This window comes from Gossypium arboreum, chromosome 10 (assembly GCF_025698485.1).
Source record: "Gossypium arboreum isolate Shixiya-1 chromosome 10, ASM2569848v2, whole genome shotgun sequence".
Classification (NCBI taxonomy): domain Eukaryota; kingdom Viridiplantae; phylum Streptophyta; class Magnoliopsida; order Malvales; family Malvaceae; genus Gossypium; species Gossypium arboreum.
The window spans coordinates 112,152,249-112,168,254 of record NC_069079.1 but is presented as its reverse complement, the minus strand read 5'-3'; the positions used below and the strand labels follow the sequence as shown (position 1 = coordinate 112,168,254).

Below are 16,006 nucleotides of genomic sequence, written 5' to 3'. Positions count from 1 at the left end.
TTCTCTTCCTTTGCTCTCTTCTATGTATTAATTTTTGTTTTATTTAGTTCTGTCTCATGATCTTTCTAGGTTTATAACTTCTGGTAGGTTTTTAATTATTTTTTTTATAATACATCAAATATTCGGTCATCCTCTTTACTCAATCTTGAACATGTATATGTTTGTTCTCTTGATCTTGTAATTTAATAAAGCAGGTGAAGTTGTTGGTGCACTTTCTTTTCCTGTTGGACATGGTGCCAGTATTTTAAAGAAGGTATCTTCATCAAGGATTCTGTCTCAAATAAATGATATTCAGAATGTCGAATCATATCCCTTGAGGAGAAAGGTGAGGCCCTCTTTTCTGCATCTTTGGTCTAAAGGGTTCTATGTTTCTTTGTTTCAATGGATTTTAGTATCTGACATATATTTATTGTCCCTCTGTTACTGGTTCAGTCCAACAATACTGAAGATACTCATGACCATGGATACCTCTCTATTTCGACATCTTATTTTGAGAGGAAAACAACTGCAAATTTTCAAAGAGATGCAGAAAGCAAGGATACTTCTCCTAAGGATATTGGTTTCTGGATTAGGTTTGGAAAAGAGGGTTCATGGGAGAGCATTCGTTCACTGCTTCCGTTGTCAGTAGTTCCCAAATCATTACAAAGTGAATTTATTGCAATGGAAGTTGTCATGAAAAATGGAAAGAAGCATGCTATTTTCAGGGGCCTTGCAACAGTTGTAAATGATTCTGATATTAATTTGGATATTTCAGTATGTCATGCATCAATGATTCAGGATTCAGGATCAAGCAGTCATAACATTGTGGTGGAAGAAATCTTTGAGAATCAACGCTATCAACCAAATTCTGGTCAGGGCAATGATCCCCCGCTCTGGAGCACCAAAGACTTGTCATATTCTTCGAAGGTGAGTGATTTTGCGTGCTAACAGTTGTCACATTCTTGGTATTTATTTCTTGTGTAACTGTCGATATGTATTTGTTTCTTATATCCTCCTTTATCTTGAAGGATTTCTTTGAACCTCCCCTTCCCAATGGGTGGGAATGGATATCAACATGGAGTATTGATAAATCCCAATTTGTTGATGAAGACGGCTGGGCTTATGGTCCTGACTATCAAAATCTGAGATGGCCCCCAACTTCTTCGAAGTCACATGTTAAATCTAGTCATGGTGTCCGCAGGAGGCGTTGGATCAGAAGAAGGCAACAAATTGCTGAGTGCGGAAAAAGTTGCATAAAGAGTGACTTCACTTGCATAAGTCCTGGATGTTCTACTGTTTTACCATGTAGAAGTACATCTAAAGCATCCGACCAGTGTTTACGCATTCGTCCTTGTGTTGATCATCCTCAGCCCCCATACACTTGGGGTCGTGCCATTGTTGCTGGTGTCAGTTCTAGTTTCGTTAGTGGAAAGGACCAGCCTTTCTTGGATCTAGGTTCACTATATAGACAAGATTCTTTTCCACAAGGAAGCAAAATGCCCAATTTTGCTCTCCATTTGAGTCAACTTGAGAAGAAGGATGTAGTTCTTTGTTGTTGCCCTACTGTTGGGAGTAAACAGATATGGCTCAGTGTAGGTGCAGATGCATCAGCCCTTCCTACAGAGCTTAATCAACCTGTTTATGACTGGAAGATATCTGTCAATTCTCCATTGAAGTTGGAAAATCGACTTCCTTGTCCTGCTGCATTCACGATATGGGAAAAAGAAAAAGAAGCGAACTATATTGAGCGAGAGCATGGTATGATTTTTTCACGCAATAGTGCTCAAATATATTCAGTGGACATCAGAAGACCCGTATATCTTACATTTCGTGTACAGGGTGGTTGGGTTTTGGAAAAGGTAATGAGTTTTACTTTGTTTGGACAGTGCATTGTGTTTTCTCATCTGCATGCCAATGTGTATTAAAGCTTGTGGTCAATGCATTATTATTTGCAGGACCCAGTTCTTATTCTGGATCTTTCTTCCAGTGCTCACATTTCATCTTTCTGGATGTTCCACCAGCGAAGTAAAAGGTTTGTCTCTTTTTCTTTTCATGGATGGGAGCTCCTAAAAGTTTTCCTTCCTACATCTCTTATTGATTTGTCAGTATGGGAGGATACTGCATAAATTGCTACATTATTTTCCTATGCTGCTTACTTGCAATATTTGGGTCCTTTTTCCCTTAATTCAAACACTAATTGTTATGAATGAGGTTTAATACAAACTGGACTTAACCTTTCGGAAATTTTTTTTTGGTTTGACAGATTTTTTCCCTCAGAACAAATGCATATTTAAGCAGTTTAGATTTTATATACACCTATTTCAATGCACAAGGTATCAGAAAGGATACTATGGTTTCATTTTAGTTTCTACTTTGATATTTAGATCGACATTTGGTTTTCACTACATCCTTTATATATCTATAAAGAATCCTAATTCGATATTGGTATACAAATTCTGCATAATGTGTTTGTTGCTTTCTACTTATATTTATATATATCCCCCTGCTAAATTAGTTATAGGTTTTTGTCAGACCTAAATTTGTTGTGATCTTAAATATGTAAGAATCCTTGTCTGATTGTTTATGCATGATATTTTCTGGTGCCCCCATTCTTGACTAGGTGTAGTTTGCTACTTCTCAAAAGAAATGGAAGTAAACTATATTTCATTCATGTATGTTTGCTCCTTGATAATGGTTAGTTCCAAGTGTATAGAAACCTGAGCGAATGGTGTCAAATTTGATGCCATGTTTCTCTATATCTTTTTCTGACATTGGATTCATGAGATAATTGAAAGGAATATATATATATGATTCTTGATCATGCATGTTTATGATCAACTTTGTTGGAATTTATTTACTGAAAGAAAGATACTTTGATAAAATTTCCACGGTAAAGGGATAAATTAGTCACTAATTGTGAACGGTAGGCTGTAAATTCTCTTTTAAGTTTTTTCTTTCGTAGAAAAAAAACCCTTATGCAGTACGCGTGATCCATCACATGGTTTTACAGGAGATTGCGTGTGAGCATTGAAAGCGATATGGGGGGTACCAATGCTGCGCCAAAAACAATAAGGTTTTTTGTTCCATATTGGATCATCAATGATTCATCTCTGCCTCTAGCTTATCAAGTGGTAGAAATTGAAGGTTCAGATAGTGCAGACACTGATTCACACTCACTCTCTAGAGCAGTTAAATCTGCAAGAACAGTTTTGAGGACCCCTTCTTACTCGCTGGAAAGGAGAAACTCTGGTCTGAGGAGAAACATACAAGTACTTGAAGCTATTGAGGACACCAGTCCAATAGCAAGTATGCTTTCCCCACAAGACTCTGCTGGTCGTAGTGGTGTTATGTTGTTTCCATCACAGAAAGATACATATGTGTCCCCACGGGTTGGCATTTCTGTGGCTATCCGTGATTCTGAAATTTACAGTCCTGGTATTTCTCTTCTTGAGCTTGAAAAGAAGGTAGGTCAAGAATCAAAATGCTTAAGTACTTTGAATCTTGTTTCCTCTCTTTTGTGGGGTTGGTGGAGAGGGGTACTGCTTCTGTTAAATTGTTCGGTGGTGTTTCAGATATTGGTGTTGCTGATTGATATGTAACTTCTATTCCAGGAACGTGTTGCTGTAAAAGCATTTGGTTCAGATGGGTTGTACTATAAGCTTTCAGCTATAATGAATATGACCTCAGACAGAACAAAGGTGGAAACCTGTCTTTAAAAAATTGCTGTTGCTGGATTTTATTGTGGTTCTTGGTTCCATTCTCTGGCAATAATACTATAGTAGTTTTATTCTTTTATAACACATTTTTTTCCTCATTGGGGCTTCCTCTTTTGCATCTCTGTCTCTCACTCCAAAATAATAATAATAGTGTAATAGTGTTTCTACTTCTGAAAGTTGTAGCCATCCGTATAAACTTTGACCTTCATTTGTTTCATGCTGAATTGAGATTTTTATAATCTATGCAATCTATGCTATCTTTCCTTTTCCCTCTTCTGGCCTAGATATAATTGCCGATAGGCATTAAGATCATTGCAGCCTCAATCTAAGAAACAGTTCTTGCCTTGTGTATTACTTACTTTATCCCTGTGTTGGCATTTACTGACCTGGAAATTCTGGGTCAGACTATGTTCTTTACTGTAGATCATCTGAGTAACCTATAGATTTGTAAATCATCACTATTCAGCGTGCTTCTACTAGTATTGAATTAGAATATAAAGGATGTGTTATTTATAGATTTGGAAGTTTATATTGATTTAGATTTTGAAACAGCTTTAAAAATAGTTAATGTTTATTTATAGATATACTGTTTGGTGAATAACTACTAAAAATGGTTGATGTTCAGGTCATTCATCTTCAGCCATACATGCTGTTTATCAACAGGATAGGTTTAAGCCTTTGCCTGCGGCAGTGTGATTCTCATACAGTGGAATGGATCCATCCCACTGATCCTCCAAAACCAATTGGGTGGCAGGGTTCTTCAAAACTTGAACTGTTGAAGGTTGTGTAAATCAGTCATTCATCATCGTCGTCGTCGTAGTCGTCATTGTATCCACTCTAACTGAATGGACTTTTCTTTTCTTTTCTTTTTTTTTTTCAGTTGCGTGTAGATGGATATGACTGGAGTACACCGTTCAGTGTTTCTAATGAAGGTGTGATGCGTGTTTCTTTGAAAAATGGCAATGGAAGCGATCAGTTGTTTTTTAAGGTTGAAGTTAGGAGTGGAACAAAAAGCTCACGCTACGAAGTTATTTTCCGCCCTAATTCCTCATCCAGTCCTTACAGGTTACATGATACACCTATGTTACATACTAATTTACTTAAATACTCACAGAATGGTTGATGGGGTAGAGGATTTTATGTTTCCCATTGTATTCTCTTTACTTTTTCCCATTTACTACTATTAATTCCCAAGCTTATAAGGCTGGCAATTTGGTGGTTGAGTTGGGTTCTGGTTGGAGCAGCAAGTTGAGTCATTTTGGGGTTTGGTTATGGTATGATCATCTTATCTTTGGGTTTCAAATTGCTCGGTTCTGGGTTGTCAACTTTTTAAAATGATTTTGTTAAGCATCTAACTAAAAACCAATTGGTGATAGGTGGTGGGCCTGAACTTAATGTAAGGCAATAGGAAACCTAATGCTTAACAGGTATAGGATAACACCAATTAACACTTCTCCCCAGGTGTATCTCTCAAGGCCTACATGTGAAGAACCTCACCAAGGGTCATCAACTTAACATAGGAGGAAGAACAAAACAAACATGGGCTCTGCTACCATGTTAAGCATCCAACCTAAAACTAGTTGGTAATAGGTTAAGGGGCTAAATTTTCATATATGACCATAGGAAACCCAATACTTAATGGGTGTGGGATAACATCAATTAACTAATTTCAAACAGTGCTCAAGTCCTAGTGACGCAGGAGCTTTTCTTTTTATTATAATATTTTATTATGTCAGTTTTATCTTATTATATTTTATTTAAGCATGGGATATATATTATCGACGGCTAGGGTTATTAAGTATCATTAGGATTTAAACCTAGGGCTACGGATAAAATTTTGTTTACATGAAAGCCTAGTAACTTTACTTGCAAGAAAGAAAGAATATATAAATAAGTTGTTGGCTTTACAGCCATAATAATTATCATCATTATTATTGAATTAATAGAAAATCTAGAGGCTTTCTATAACCCTAAGTTTTCTAGAGTTTCATCTTCTTTCCTATTCATTTGTTCAGCCCTAATTCATTTAGTTACTACTGTTTTCTCCCCTAAACTGCACCACCTAGTCATTTTTTTAGATGACTTATATTTTAGTATTGATCATCCAATGTAAAAGCAATTGGCAATAAGCCCAACTTGAATATAAGATCATAGAAAACTCAAGACTTAACAGATGCGGGTTAAAACCCCCATCACATGTAGTTCAACAAGCATTTGGACAGCCTTACCTGGGTTAATAGGTAGTAAGAGCAAAACACTCTATACTCAACTTGGATATAAGATCACGAAAAACCCAAGACTTAAAAATGTGTGATAACACCATTTGACATATATATTATTTCTTAAGTTGAAGTTTAGAAAGAGAAAAGAATAAAAGTTATGCTCAATTGAAGTTTTGGATTATTCAGGTCCATTTGCATCAAACTCGTGTTCAAATTTAGGTCATGAATACCAAATCAAATAAGGTTGTTCCAGCACACATTTCAGCTTGGGTCGGATTTTCGTGTTCTGCATGCTTAATCCACTTTCTCAAATTCTTGTGTTTCTTTTATATTCATTTGTAATATGATTTATCGTCTTGGGACAGGATTGAAAATCGTTCCATCTTTTTACCAATTCGCTGCCGGCAAGTTGATGGTACCAGTGATTCATGGCACTTTCTTCTTCCCAACACTGCTGTTTCTTTCTTATGGGAAGATCTTGGTCGACAGCATTTGTTGGAAATCCTTGTAGATGGGACTGACCCATCAAGGTCAGAAAAGTATGACATTGATGAGATTGCTGATCACCTACCAGTTGATGTGACTGGCCCTGCCAGAGCTTTACGGATTACCATACTAAAAGAAGAAAAACTAAATGTTGTTAAGATCAGTGACTGGATGCCTGAAAGTGAGTCAGCAATCACTGGACAAAGGGTTTCGTCCTCGTTATCAGATTTCTCTAGAAATGAGTCCTGGCAACAACAATTGCAGTCTGCGTCAGAATGTGAGATTCATTTTATTGTCGAACTTTCTGAGCTTGGGGTGTCCATTATTGACCATACACCTGAGGAACTATTATACATTTCACTGCAAAATCTTCATTTGGCATATTCAACTGGCTTGGGATCTGGTTGTAGCAGGTATGTCTGCTTTAATAAATTCTGCAATGCTGCAATAGAGAGATTTATGTAATCACAACACAAATTTGCGTGTACCTCAAAGAATTGCTCTCTTAGAAAAAGAAAAACTGTAAATTTTTTATTTGAACCATTCATTATATGCTCTATATAAAAATTTCAACTTGGTTTTATTCATGAAATTATTGTGTATCATTGAGTTAATGATGCTCTGTTTTTATTGGGAATTCTATTTCAAGTGATAAATTGTCTATTGACTCATTGTGGATTTTCCTTGATCCATTCAATTCTTATAGGATACTTATTGCTAGTACAATTATGTATAAATTACACAGTTAAATAGTTCTTTTAAGCATAAATTTATTTATGTTCATGTTGAACGTTAAGAATTTCTAAGCTTGCTTGTGTACATTAAATAATTGGGGATACCACAACTTGTTTCCCCTTTCACACCCCAACCTCAAAGAAGGCTCTGAAGTTTTTAGTTGAAACCTTAGATTTAGCAGAACTCTTCTTTTTTGCACACTGTTCTGCAGACAACCTAATAAATCGTCTACTTATTATGTAGGCAGAAAAGATGTCCAAAATTGTAATTTCTTATACCAAAACCATTCTCTGTTTTCTTACTATTTGTCAATGTTTATGGAATTTTGCTATTTCAGGTTCAAATTAAGGATGAGAGGAATTCAAATGGATAACCAGTTGCCGTTAACCCCAACTCCAGTTCTCTTCAGACCACAGAAAATCGGGCAGGAAACTGATTATATTATGAAAATTTCTGTGACTCTGCAGACAAATGGATCACTGGATCTCTGTGTCTATCCATATATAGGTTTTGATGTGGGCATGGTAAATCTCAACATCATGAGTAGAGTGTATTAGTTTTTACCATCTCTGTCACTTGTACCATCATATTCATTTTTATTGGCTTTTGACCAGGGGCCTGATAACTCTGCATTTTTTATAAACATACACGAACCAATTATATGGCGCATACATGAGATGATGCAGAAGGTCAATTTCAGTAGGTTATATGATGCTAAAGCTACAGCTGTATCAGTTGATCCAATTATTCAAATTGGGTATGTGATGACCTTTCTTCAATTTACGTTTTAAAAATGTGCTTTGCTCTGTACATGATTACTTGGAGCTTACTACCTGTATTTAACTGGAAATGCAGGGTTCTCAACATATCAGAAGTTCGACTTAAAGTGTCAATGACTATGTCACCTAGTCAAAGGCCTAGGGGAGTACTTGGCTTCTGGGCATCCCTAATGACTGCACTAGGGAACACTGAGAATATGACTGTAAGTTTTACATTCAATCCCCTTTTGTTTCCTCATTTCTATATCTCTCAGCGTTTGACCTTCAATTCCCTGGCTGGACCTGAGAAGCCACTTATGTATGTATATGGAAGCTAGAAAATAATTTGCTGTATAAATATCTCTTATGAGTCACAGCCTCCAAATGTATATCTCTAAGTTGCAGTAAATTTGTTGATAGAACTTATTTTGGTAATTACAAGGGTTTGGTTGCGTAACACTGAACTGTGACTCTATTAACTGCTATGTTTCAATTAATTAAGTAATATTTTTTGGATGAAGTAGCACTGGCAACTCTTTGAGCTATGCGTATCTCTAGATTTTCTAAATTTTAATGAGCTATTTGTGGTTATTTATGCACGTTGTGATAACAACCTTTTGAATAAACAGGTCAAGATAAATCAAAGATTTCATGAGAATGTGTGCATGAGGCAGAGTACTATGATTAGTAATGCTGTTTCAAACATCAAAAAGGATCTTCTTGGTCAACCACTTCAATTGCTCTCAGGCCTTGATATATTGGGGAACGCAAGTAGTGCTCTTGGTCATATGAGTAAAGGAGTTGCTGCTCTATCAATGGATAAGAAATTCATTCAAAGCCGACAGAAACAGGTGCTCCACAAACCCAAATTTTGGATGACTATTCATTCATTATTCTAGATTGTGCTCTTTTGTCTAAACAGCTGTAATTTTTTTGCAAACTGTATAAAGCTATTGTGAGCCTTGTTTACTACTTAGGTGCTTGATCTAATTTGAAAGTTGTGTGTAATAGCTCTAAACCCTGAAAGATGATGTGTATGACGTGTGTAATAACTGTTGAATAACTGGGAAAAGGGATGTGTCTATGTCAATTTTGAATGGGGTGACTTTCCCTTGTAGATTTCTCCCTTAGACAATATATGATCATCCAATTAGGTGACTGTCAACTTTTTTCTTTTTCTACTCGTGCTGTTGCTAATAATCTTCTGTCTATTAAAGTCAATTGTCATCCAATGGACCTCTTCTTGGGTAATACTTGTCCCGGAACATTCACATTTTCTTTTCAATTTGTTTTTTTCTGGCAGGAGAGCAAGGGGGTTGAGGACTTAGGTGGTGTCATTAGAGAAGGGGGTGGAGCACTAGCAAAAGGCCTCTTTAGAGGAGTTACTGGCATATTAACGAAGCCTCTTGAAGGTGCAAAAACTTCAGGTGTTGAGGGCTTTGTTCAGGGTGTTGGAAAGGGCATAATTGGCGCAGCTGCACAGCCTGTGAGTGGGGTTCTAGATCTTTTGTCAAAAACTACTGAAGGTGCAAATGCTATGAGAATGAAGATAGCATCAGCTATAGCTTCAGATGACCAACTCCTCCGCAGGAGACTGCCTCGTGTAGTTAGTGGTGATAATTTGCTTCGACCATATGATGAGTATAAAGCACAAGGACAGGTACTTTATTTTTTGTGTCCCCTCATCTCAGGGGTATAGTTGGTTTTGAGTACATTAATTAAAAGGGCAAGTGGAAAAGACCCTTTCTCTAATATAATTTTGTCCTTCCATTTCTGTTATGGTTTTGTATTTACTTTTTATGTGTTGTATTTAAATATTAAAATTCTGTTGATGATCACCTGCTTACGTTATAAGTACAACTCTTTTAACCTGCCGGCCTTTTTTGAAGGTAATATTGCAATTGGCGCAGTCAACTTCTTTCTTGGGCCAAGTTGATCTATTCAAAGTACGCGGGAAATTTGCATTATCAGATGCATATGAAGATCATTTCATGTTACCAAAGGGAAAAATTATTATAGTTACTCATCAAAGAGTAATATTACTGCAAGTAGGTTAACTGACCTTGTCGGAAAGACTTTATAGTTGACTGGTACCTTTTTTCTTGTTATTATTGAAGCTGGTTATCAAACTAAAGGATCACATTCTATTTTGTCTTTCTCAGCAAAGCTCTAACATAACTCAGAGGAAATTCAATCCGATGAGGGATCCATGTTTAGTATTGTGGGATGTACCATGGAATGATCTGGCAACAATGGAATTGACTCAGGGAAAGAAAGACCAATTCAAAGCGCCACCTTCACGGCTCATACTCTACCTAAGGACTAGACCATCAGAGACAAGAGAACAAGCTCGTATCGTAAAATGCAGCCGAGATACTCATCAGGCTCGTGAAGTTTACTCTTCAATAGAACGAGCAATGAAGACATATGGACAAAACATTTCAAAGGTTAGTTTCCAGATGATTTTTTTCCCTTCATTATGTTTATATACACTATTTGGTATTTTGCATCATATCATATTTGGACTTCTTTTGCTATTTTTAAGGTTTGGATATTGAAAACTTGAAATGGGTGCAACACAGATTGGAATATCTCTAAGCATGGCCTTGGATCATCCTTATTAAGATTTAATGTTTTATTCCTGGTAGTAAAAGCTTCTTTCAATGAAACAGGAGTTGCTGAAGAAGAATGTTACTAAACCATATTCACCAGTTACTGATAGCATTGCCGTTGAAATGAGTCTGAAAGAAGGGGGTCCGACCTGGTCTCCTCAACAGGTGCCTACATCGAGACCAACTTTTGGCAGCAGCAGCAACAACTAATTTGGGAATGAGTGCCAACAGACACTAACATCAATTTCAGCATCCATCTTGGATCATTGAATCAGCGTTGGCCGAGTGCTACAAATTTTGCATGCTTGCATTGTTGGAGCTGTAAATGGCATTAAAGGAAACGGTTAGTGGAGTAGTATATATTTGCAAAGCCCATAACAAATATTGGGTGATCGTGAAATTCAATTGATATTTCTTTATACATAGCATATGTTAGTATACATTATATACTATTATATAATCAAAATTCGGTAGGCGCTTCTTGACTTAGAGATATTTTAACATTTCTGTTCTCTTCTTTGAGAAATGTCGTCAAAGCCACTGTCCATACTGGGTATCGACTTTGTTGCGTACAATAATAAAGAAATCAAATGAGGAGAAAAAGGCGAATTAACATTTTTGTTAAACTTCTCAACTCTCTGGATATTAGAGCTGGAATTGCTTAATCAATATAGTCAAATCTTTAGATTATTAAGCATAATTGATTAAACACAATTTGGTATTAGATCCACTGTGCAATCATGTCAAATCTTCATCCAATAATTGAGCTCATAATCTCCAAGGTCCAAGCTTTGATTGATCTTCCATCACATTTTATGATCCATTCGTTCAAATGAGAAATTTAATCTAATAAATGAAAGAGAAATTCAAAATCGACTAAAAACTAACTTGAATTGGGGAGAGAATTACGTTAAACATCTAGAGATGCGGTTAATAGAGACTAAACAGAAGTTCGAAAGTCAAAAATAAATCAAAGGCTCTATTGATGGGTAGTGCAATTTGTTTTGATAGAGATTTAAGATTAAAATTATTGGTGAAATATGCTTTTGGATTCAAACCCAGTATGGCAGTAAAATAAAGATGATGTTTAATACTCTTATATAATTTAACATAAAAAAAAATAATTAGCTCAAAGCAAATAAATGAATTAAATTAAAATTTAATGGTTGAAAAGACAGCTAAAAAACGATTAAATATAAAAAGCTCTCTTGGAAAAATGTTGAAAAGTTAATCTTTCATTGAAGCATATCAGTCCAAAAACTGAACGGCCGAATTTATCTTTTGTTGGAGTATACCAATTAAAAATTGGATATCTGTGTGAAGTTTCAACTGAATTGAAGCTTATCAATAAAATAGCTCGTTTTAAACGTTTGGGCAATAATTAAATCCAAAGATAGCCTAAAAATTTAAAATGAACTCTAATTTCTTTGTAAAATCTCATTCTAAAATCTGATACAAATTCAGTTAAATACATGGCTATCTGCAGGTGGAAATCTCAGACTTGGTGAAAAGACCAAGTGTAGAAAGTTTAAAATCACAAGATGCCGAGGGGTGCTCGTCGTGGCACATGGCTACTAAAAGTATTAAAACAGAACATTTAAACAGCAAAAGTAGGCTACTAAAAGTATTAAAATAAGGGAGGGACTTATTTATACTCACGTAAAATTATTTAATTTTACATACTTGCATAAATTTTTTGTACGATTGATACAATAATAATTTAATTTTTGAATTTATCAATATACTTGTATTTGTTATTCATGTTATAATAGGCCAATTTTGGCTTGGGCCCAATCAAATAATAAAACCAAAATATTAATAAGTTCAATGTCCAAGTCCAAATTATAAGATAAAATAGCATGCCTAAAAAACCCAATAGCCCAATTAAAACCCAATTACTAGCCCAAAACTAAAAAACTAACCCTAGCCGACTAACCCATAACATGTTCAGAAAACAAAAAACCCTAGCCACATGCCTTTAGTCGCCACTCCTCCCACGCGAGCCGCATGCTAGCTACCGCTCCTCCGCGCTTCTCTGACATCACTTGCAACACACAAGCAAAAGAGGACAAGCAGAAGAAACAACATGCAAAAAGACAAAAAAATAGAAGCTAACAGTTTATGAATCGGCTATAAAAGCCTTAATATTTCCTATGTAATTTTTTTACGAAGGCACACAAACAGACATTAAAAATAAAAACAAAAACAAAAAAGTATTAAAGGTGATTTTACTTCCACTTTCGTTTTAAGTTTTGATTTTTTTTATTTTTTTATTTTTATACGAAAATAATAAAAAGAAAAGGAGAAGAGACTTACTAGTGGTCGATCTTCCGACTTCGCTAGTGACCGAGGTCGTCACCGCCGATGAACGATGACCTCTTTTTTATGTCGAGAAGTGCTTGAAACCCTAGAATCAAAGGGTTTTCTTTTTTCTTCTTTTGGCGAGTTTAGTCATTTCCTTGAAAAATTGACCCCAAATCAAAGTTTGGGGAGTCAAAAATATGACAAGCCCATTTTTTAAAAAAACTCCGGCCACCGTACACGATGGTTCTTCTTCGCATGCATGACGGCCACGACGACAACAATTTGTGGCCCGTGGTAGGATAAGGAGAGCATGGGGAGGGGTTGAGAGAATTTCAAGTTTTTTAAGAAAAAGGGAGCGCTGAAATAAGGAAAATTAAAAAAACTTGGGCTTAAATAGCAACCATTAAACGACGCCGTTTTGAAGGCTAAGTTTAGAGGCCAAAACGACGTCGTTTTGGCCTCTGACCCGAGACCCAACCCATTTGCCCTTAGGATGTGAGTGTTTTTGCAGTGAATGGCCTATTTGCGCGCGCGGTCCCTCCGCTTTTACGATGCTTGTGATTTAGTCCTTGTTTGTTTTTTTTTTTTTAATTTGGCCACACAATTTTATTTTTGCTTCACTTTGGCCCATTTTGAAATGCTGCATATAAGGAATGGGAATAATTTCCCAATCGATCCCCCCTTTTTTGCAAGCATTCCATTTGGGTCCCTATTTAGGTTTTGTCATTTTTTTGTTACAATTTATACCTTTAATTCCATTTTAGTTTCAATTCAGTCCTTTATTTAACTAATTTTATCTTTTTATATTTGTTTCAATTATTTATGTAATATTCTTTTTAAAAGGAAATACCTAATTTAATATATCTTATTTGTTTGTTTATTATTCTTTTACTCTTTTAATACTTAAATCTATTATGATTTGTCTTATATATATTTTTATTTACTATTCTTTACTTTTTAAACACTTAAACCTAATATTGTTTTGTACCTATTATATTTATTTGCTTATTATTTTTACCTTGTAAAATACTTAATTTTAATATCATGTATATTTATGCATTCATTTACTTATTTATGTATTTATACACTTATTCGTTTATTATTTTTACATTTAAAATTAAACATTTATATTCTTTCATTCGCGCAAATTTTATTATTAGTTTCATTATTTTTTTCGTTGCTTATTTATTTATTTTATTTTTTGATACTTTCATATTTTATTCAGTTTTTATCGTGCATGTTTCATTTTTAATTAATATTAGATTTAATTAATTAGTGTCACTGTTTATTTGATGTTTTATTATATAGATGCTTCATTGTATGATATTTCGTTATTTTTTATACGTGCCATTGTTCCGTTTATCCACGCTATCATTTTATTAATGTTACAATTACATCACGAGCCGTTTTAAATATATTCATTCTTTTCTATTATACCCCAAACGAGATAAATTATTTATTCGTGAAAAGGAAAATCTTGAAAATAAAGGCAACGTTTCGTATTTTAGAGATTCGATAAATCACACCCTAAATTATGGAGTTTCGATTTTTCTCATCAAACCTAAATAATTGAATATCCTTTTAAAATTAGAATACATAATTTTTAAATAAAAATAAAGACAAGCTTATTCTCGAGAGTCTAAAATGTCGTGTCATAACTTACGAGATGTGACATTTCAATATCTAGAGACGAGAGGGTCTTAAATGTTCGCTTCAATTTATTCAAGTGTTTTTTTTTAACTAACATTAATAAAAAGAAACCTTATTTTTTTTAATTCTTTCCAAATTTTCAACATTCGACATTAAGACATTAACTAATCAATTAGGTACCAATTTTGAGCGTTACGAGGGTTTAATCCTTCCTCGCATGTAACCTACTCCCGAACTCGTTTTCTCGAATTTCGTAGACCAAAATCTTTGTTTTAGTAAATCAAATCGTTTTATTAAAACAATCAAATTACGAGGTGATCCGATCACACCTCATGAAAAAGGATTGGTGGAGACTCCATTTTCGTTTTTAAATAAAAGTCGACCTTTTTTTCAAAAAACGGTTTCAACACATGTAAATTGTTAAATTGATTTGGTATCTCTATCGTGTCAAACGAAAATATCATCTATATAAATATACATTGAACGGTTGAGATTTTTTGCATAAAATAAATTGTTAGAGTTTTCTAATTTACGCCAAACTTAATGTGCATGATTTAAATTATTAGAACATAAAATATGATGGTTGAATTGTTAAAATATGAAACATATAAAAAGTTACAGAATGAGTAAAACTACTTTAGTTTTATACTACTGTAAGTGGAGCCCTTCCCTTAAAATAAAGCTAAACATGTACACCTCAAAAACTTACTAAATAACAATAAAAATACCTAAAACACTAAAACCTTGAAACCTTAAAACAATTAATTGACCCTAATTATATAAGTCCAATTGGTCCCTTTGCTAGCTCAGTACAGCCTTGACGGTTTGCATTTGAATTGATGAGATGAATTGAAGAAATAGATCGCATGTATCACTATTCTCAATGAATATGTCTTATTGCACGAGATTAAATTAATTTCTTCAAATCATTATTTAATTGATTATAATTAAATAGTTAAAATTCAAAATAAAAATTAAATTAATTAGTCATTTTAGTTTGTTGAACAAGACAATTAATTTTATATTTACTCATAGATTTTAGTACAATAAAATCGTAATTGTAATGCCCTGAGTAATTTAATTTTGTTTCTGTGAAACTAGACATAAATGTGCATTGGGTTCAAGTCCCACATTAGGGAAATTTTGTTATTTTAGATCCAAGCTTTATCCCTGTTGGGTGTGCTTATATAAAATTGTTTGTATATCCATATTAGAATGAGCTTGCTAGTTTAGGTCGTAAGGAGTTAGCTTGTTGGAGGTCTTGTGTTTGAATCTATGCATGAGCGAAAGTGATAATTTTCGCGTTGCAAGGTTCGATGGAAGTGGAATTTTGAGGTAGTTAGGAGTTAGTGGGTTGGTTAGTAGTGGGATAATGTGGGGGTTGAGATACTGGGGGAATTAATTTGAAATTTTATTTTAATTTCTCAAATTCTTTTCCTCTCTCTCTCTCTCTCTCTCTCTCTCTCTCTCTCTCTCTGATGTTTTCCTCTCTGTTCCACTACCAATTTCTTTTCTTTTCTTTTCTTTTCTTGATTTTGGTCTTA

At 34.6% G+C, this 16,006-nt stretch overlaps 1 protein-coding gene across 2 annotated transcripts in view; it reads left to right on the top strand.

The window, feature by feature from the left end:
• Positions 1 to 11,134, top strand: part of LOC108488884 (uncharacterized) — a 38,695-nt gene extending 27,561 nt beyond the window's left edge. For both annotated transcript variants that reach the window (XM_017793162.2, XM_053020168.1), the window contains exons 47-63: positions 195 to 325; positions 433 to 906; positions 1,008 to 1,838; positions 1,935 to 2,011; positions 2,990 to 3,443; positions 3,591 to 3,677; positions 4,321 to 4,476; positions 4,576 to 4,760; positions 6,283 to 6,816; positions 7,476 to 7,662; positions 7,753 to 7,895; positions 7,994 to 8,120; positions 8,526 to 8,747; positions 9,200 to 9,556; positions 9,786 to 9,944; positions 10,059 to 10,343; positions 10,569 to 11,134. In XM_017793162.2, coding sequence (XP_017648651.1) covers positions 195 to 325; positions 433 to 906; positions 1,008 to 1,838; positions 1,935 to 2,011; positions 2,990 to 3,443; positions 3,591 to 3,677; positions 4,321 to 4,476; positions 4,576 to 4,760; positions 6,283 to 6,816; positions 7,476 to 7,662; positions 7,753 to 7,895; positions 7,994 to 8,120; positions 8,526 to 8,747; positions 9,200 to 9,556; positions 9,786 to 9,944; positions 10,059 to 10,343; positions 10,569 to 10,718 — 4,559 coding nt within the window. In that variant the 3' untranslated portion in view covers positions 10,719 to 11,134. The remainder of the gene's footprint in view (positions 1 to 194; positions 326 to 432; positions 907 to 1,007; positions 1,839 to 1,934; positions 2,012 to 2,989; positions 3,444 to 3,590; positions 3,678 to 4,320; positions 4,477 to 4,575; positions 4,761 to 6,282; positions 6,817 to 7,475; positions 7,663 to 7,752; positions 7,896 to 7,993; positions 8,121 to 8,525; positions 8,748 to 9,199; positions 9,557 to 9,785; positions 9,945 to 10,058; positions 10,344 to 10,568) is intronic.
• The last annotated feature ends 4,872 nt before the right edge of the window (positions 11,135 to 16,006 follow it).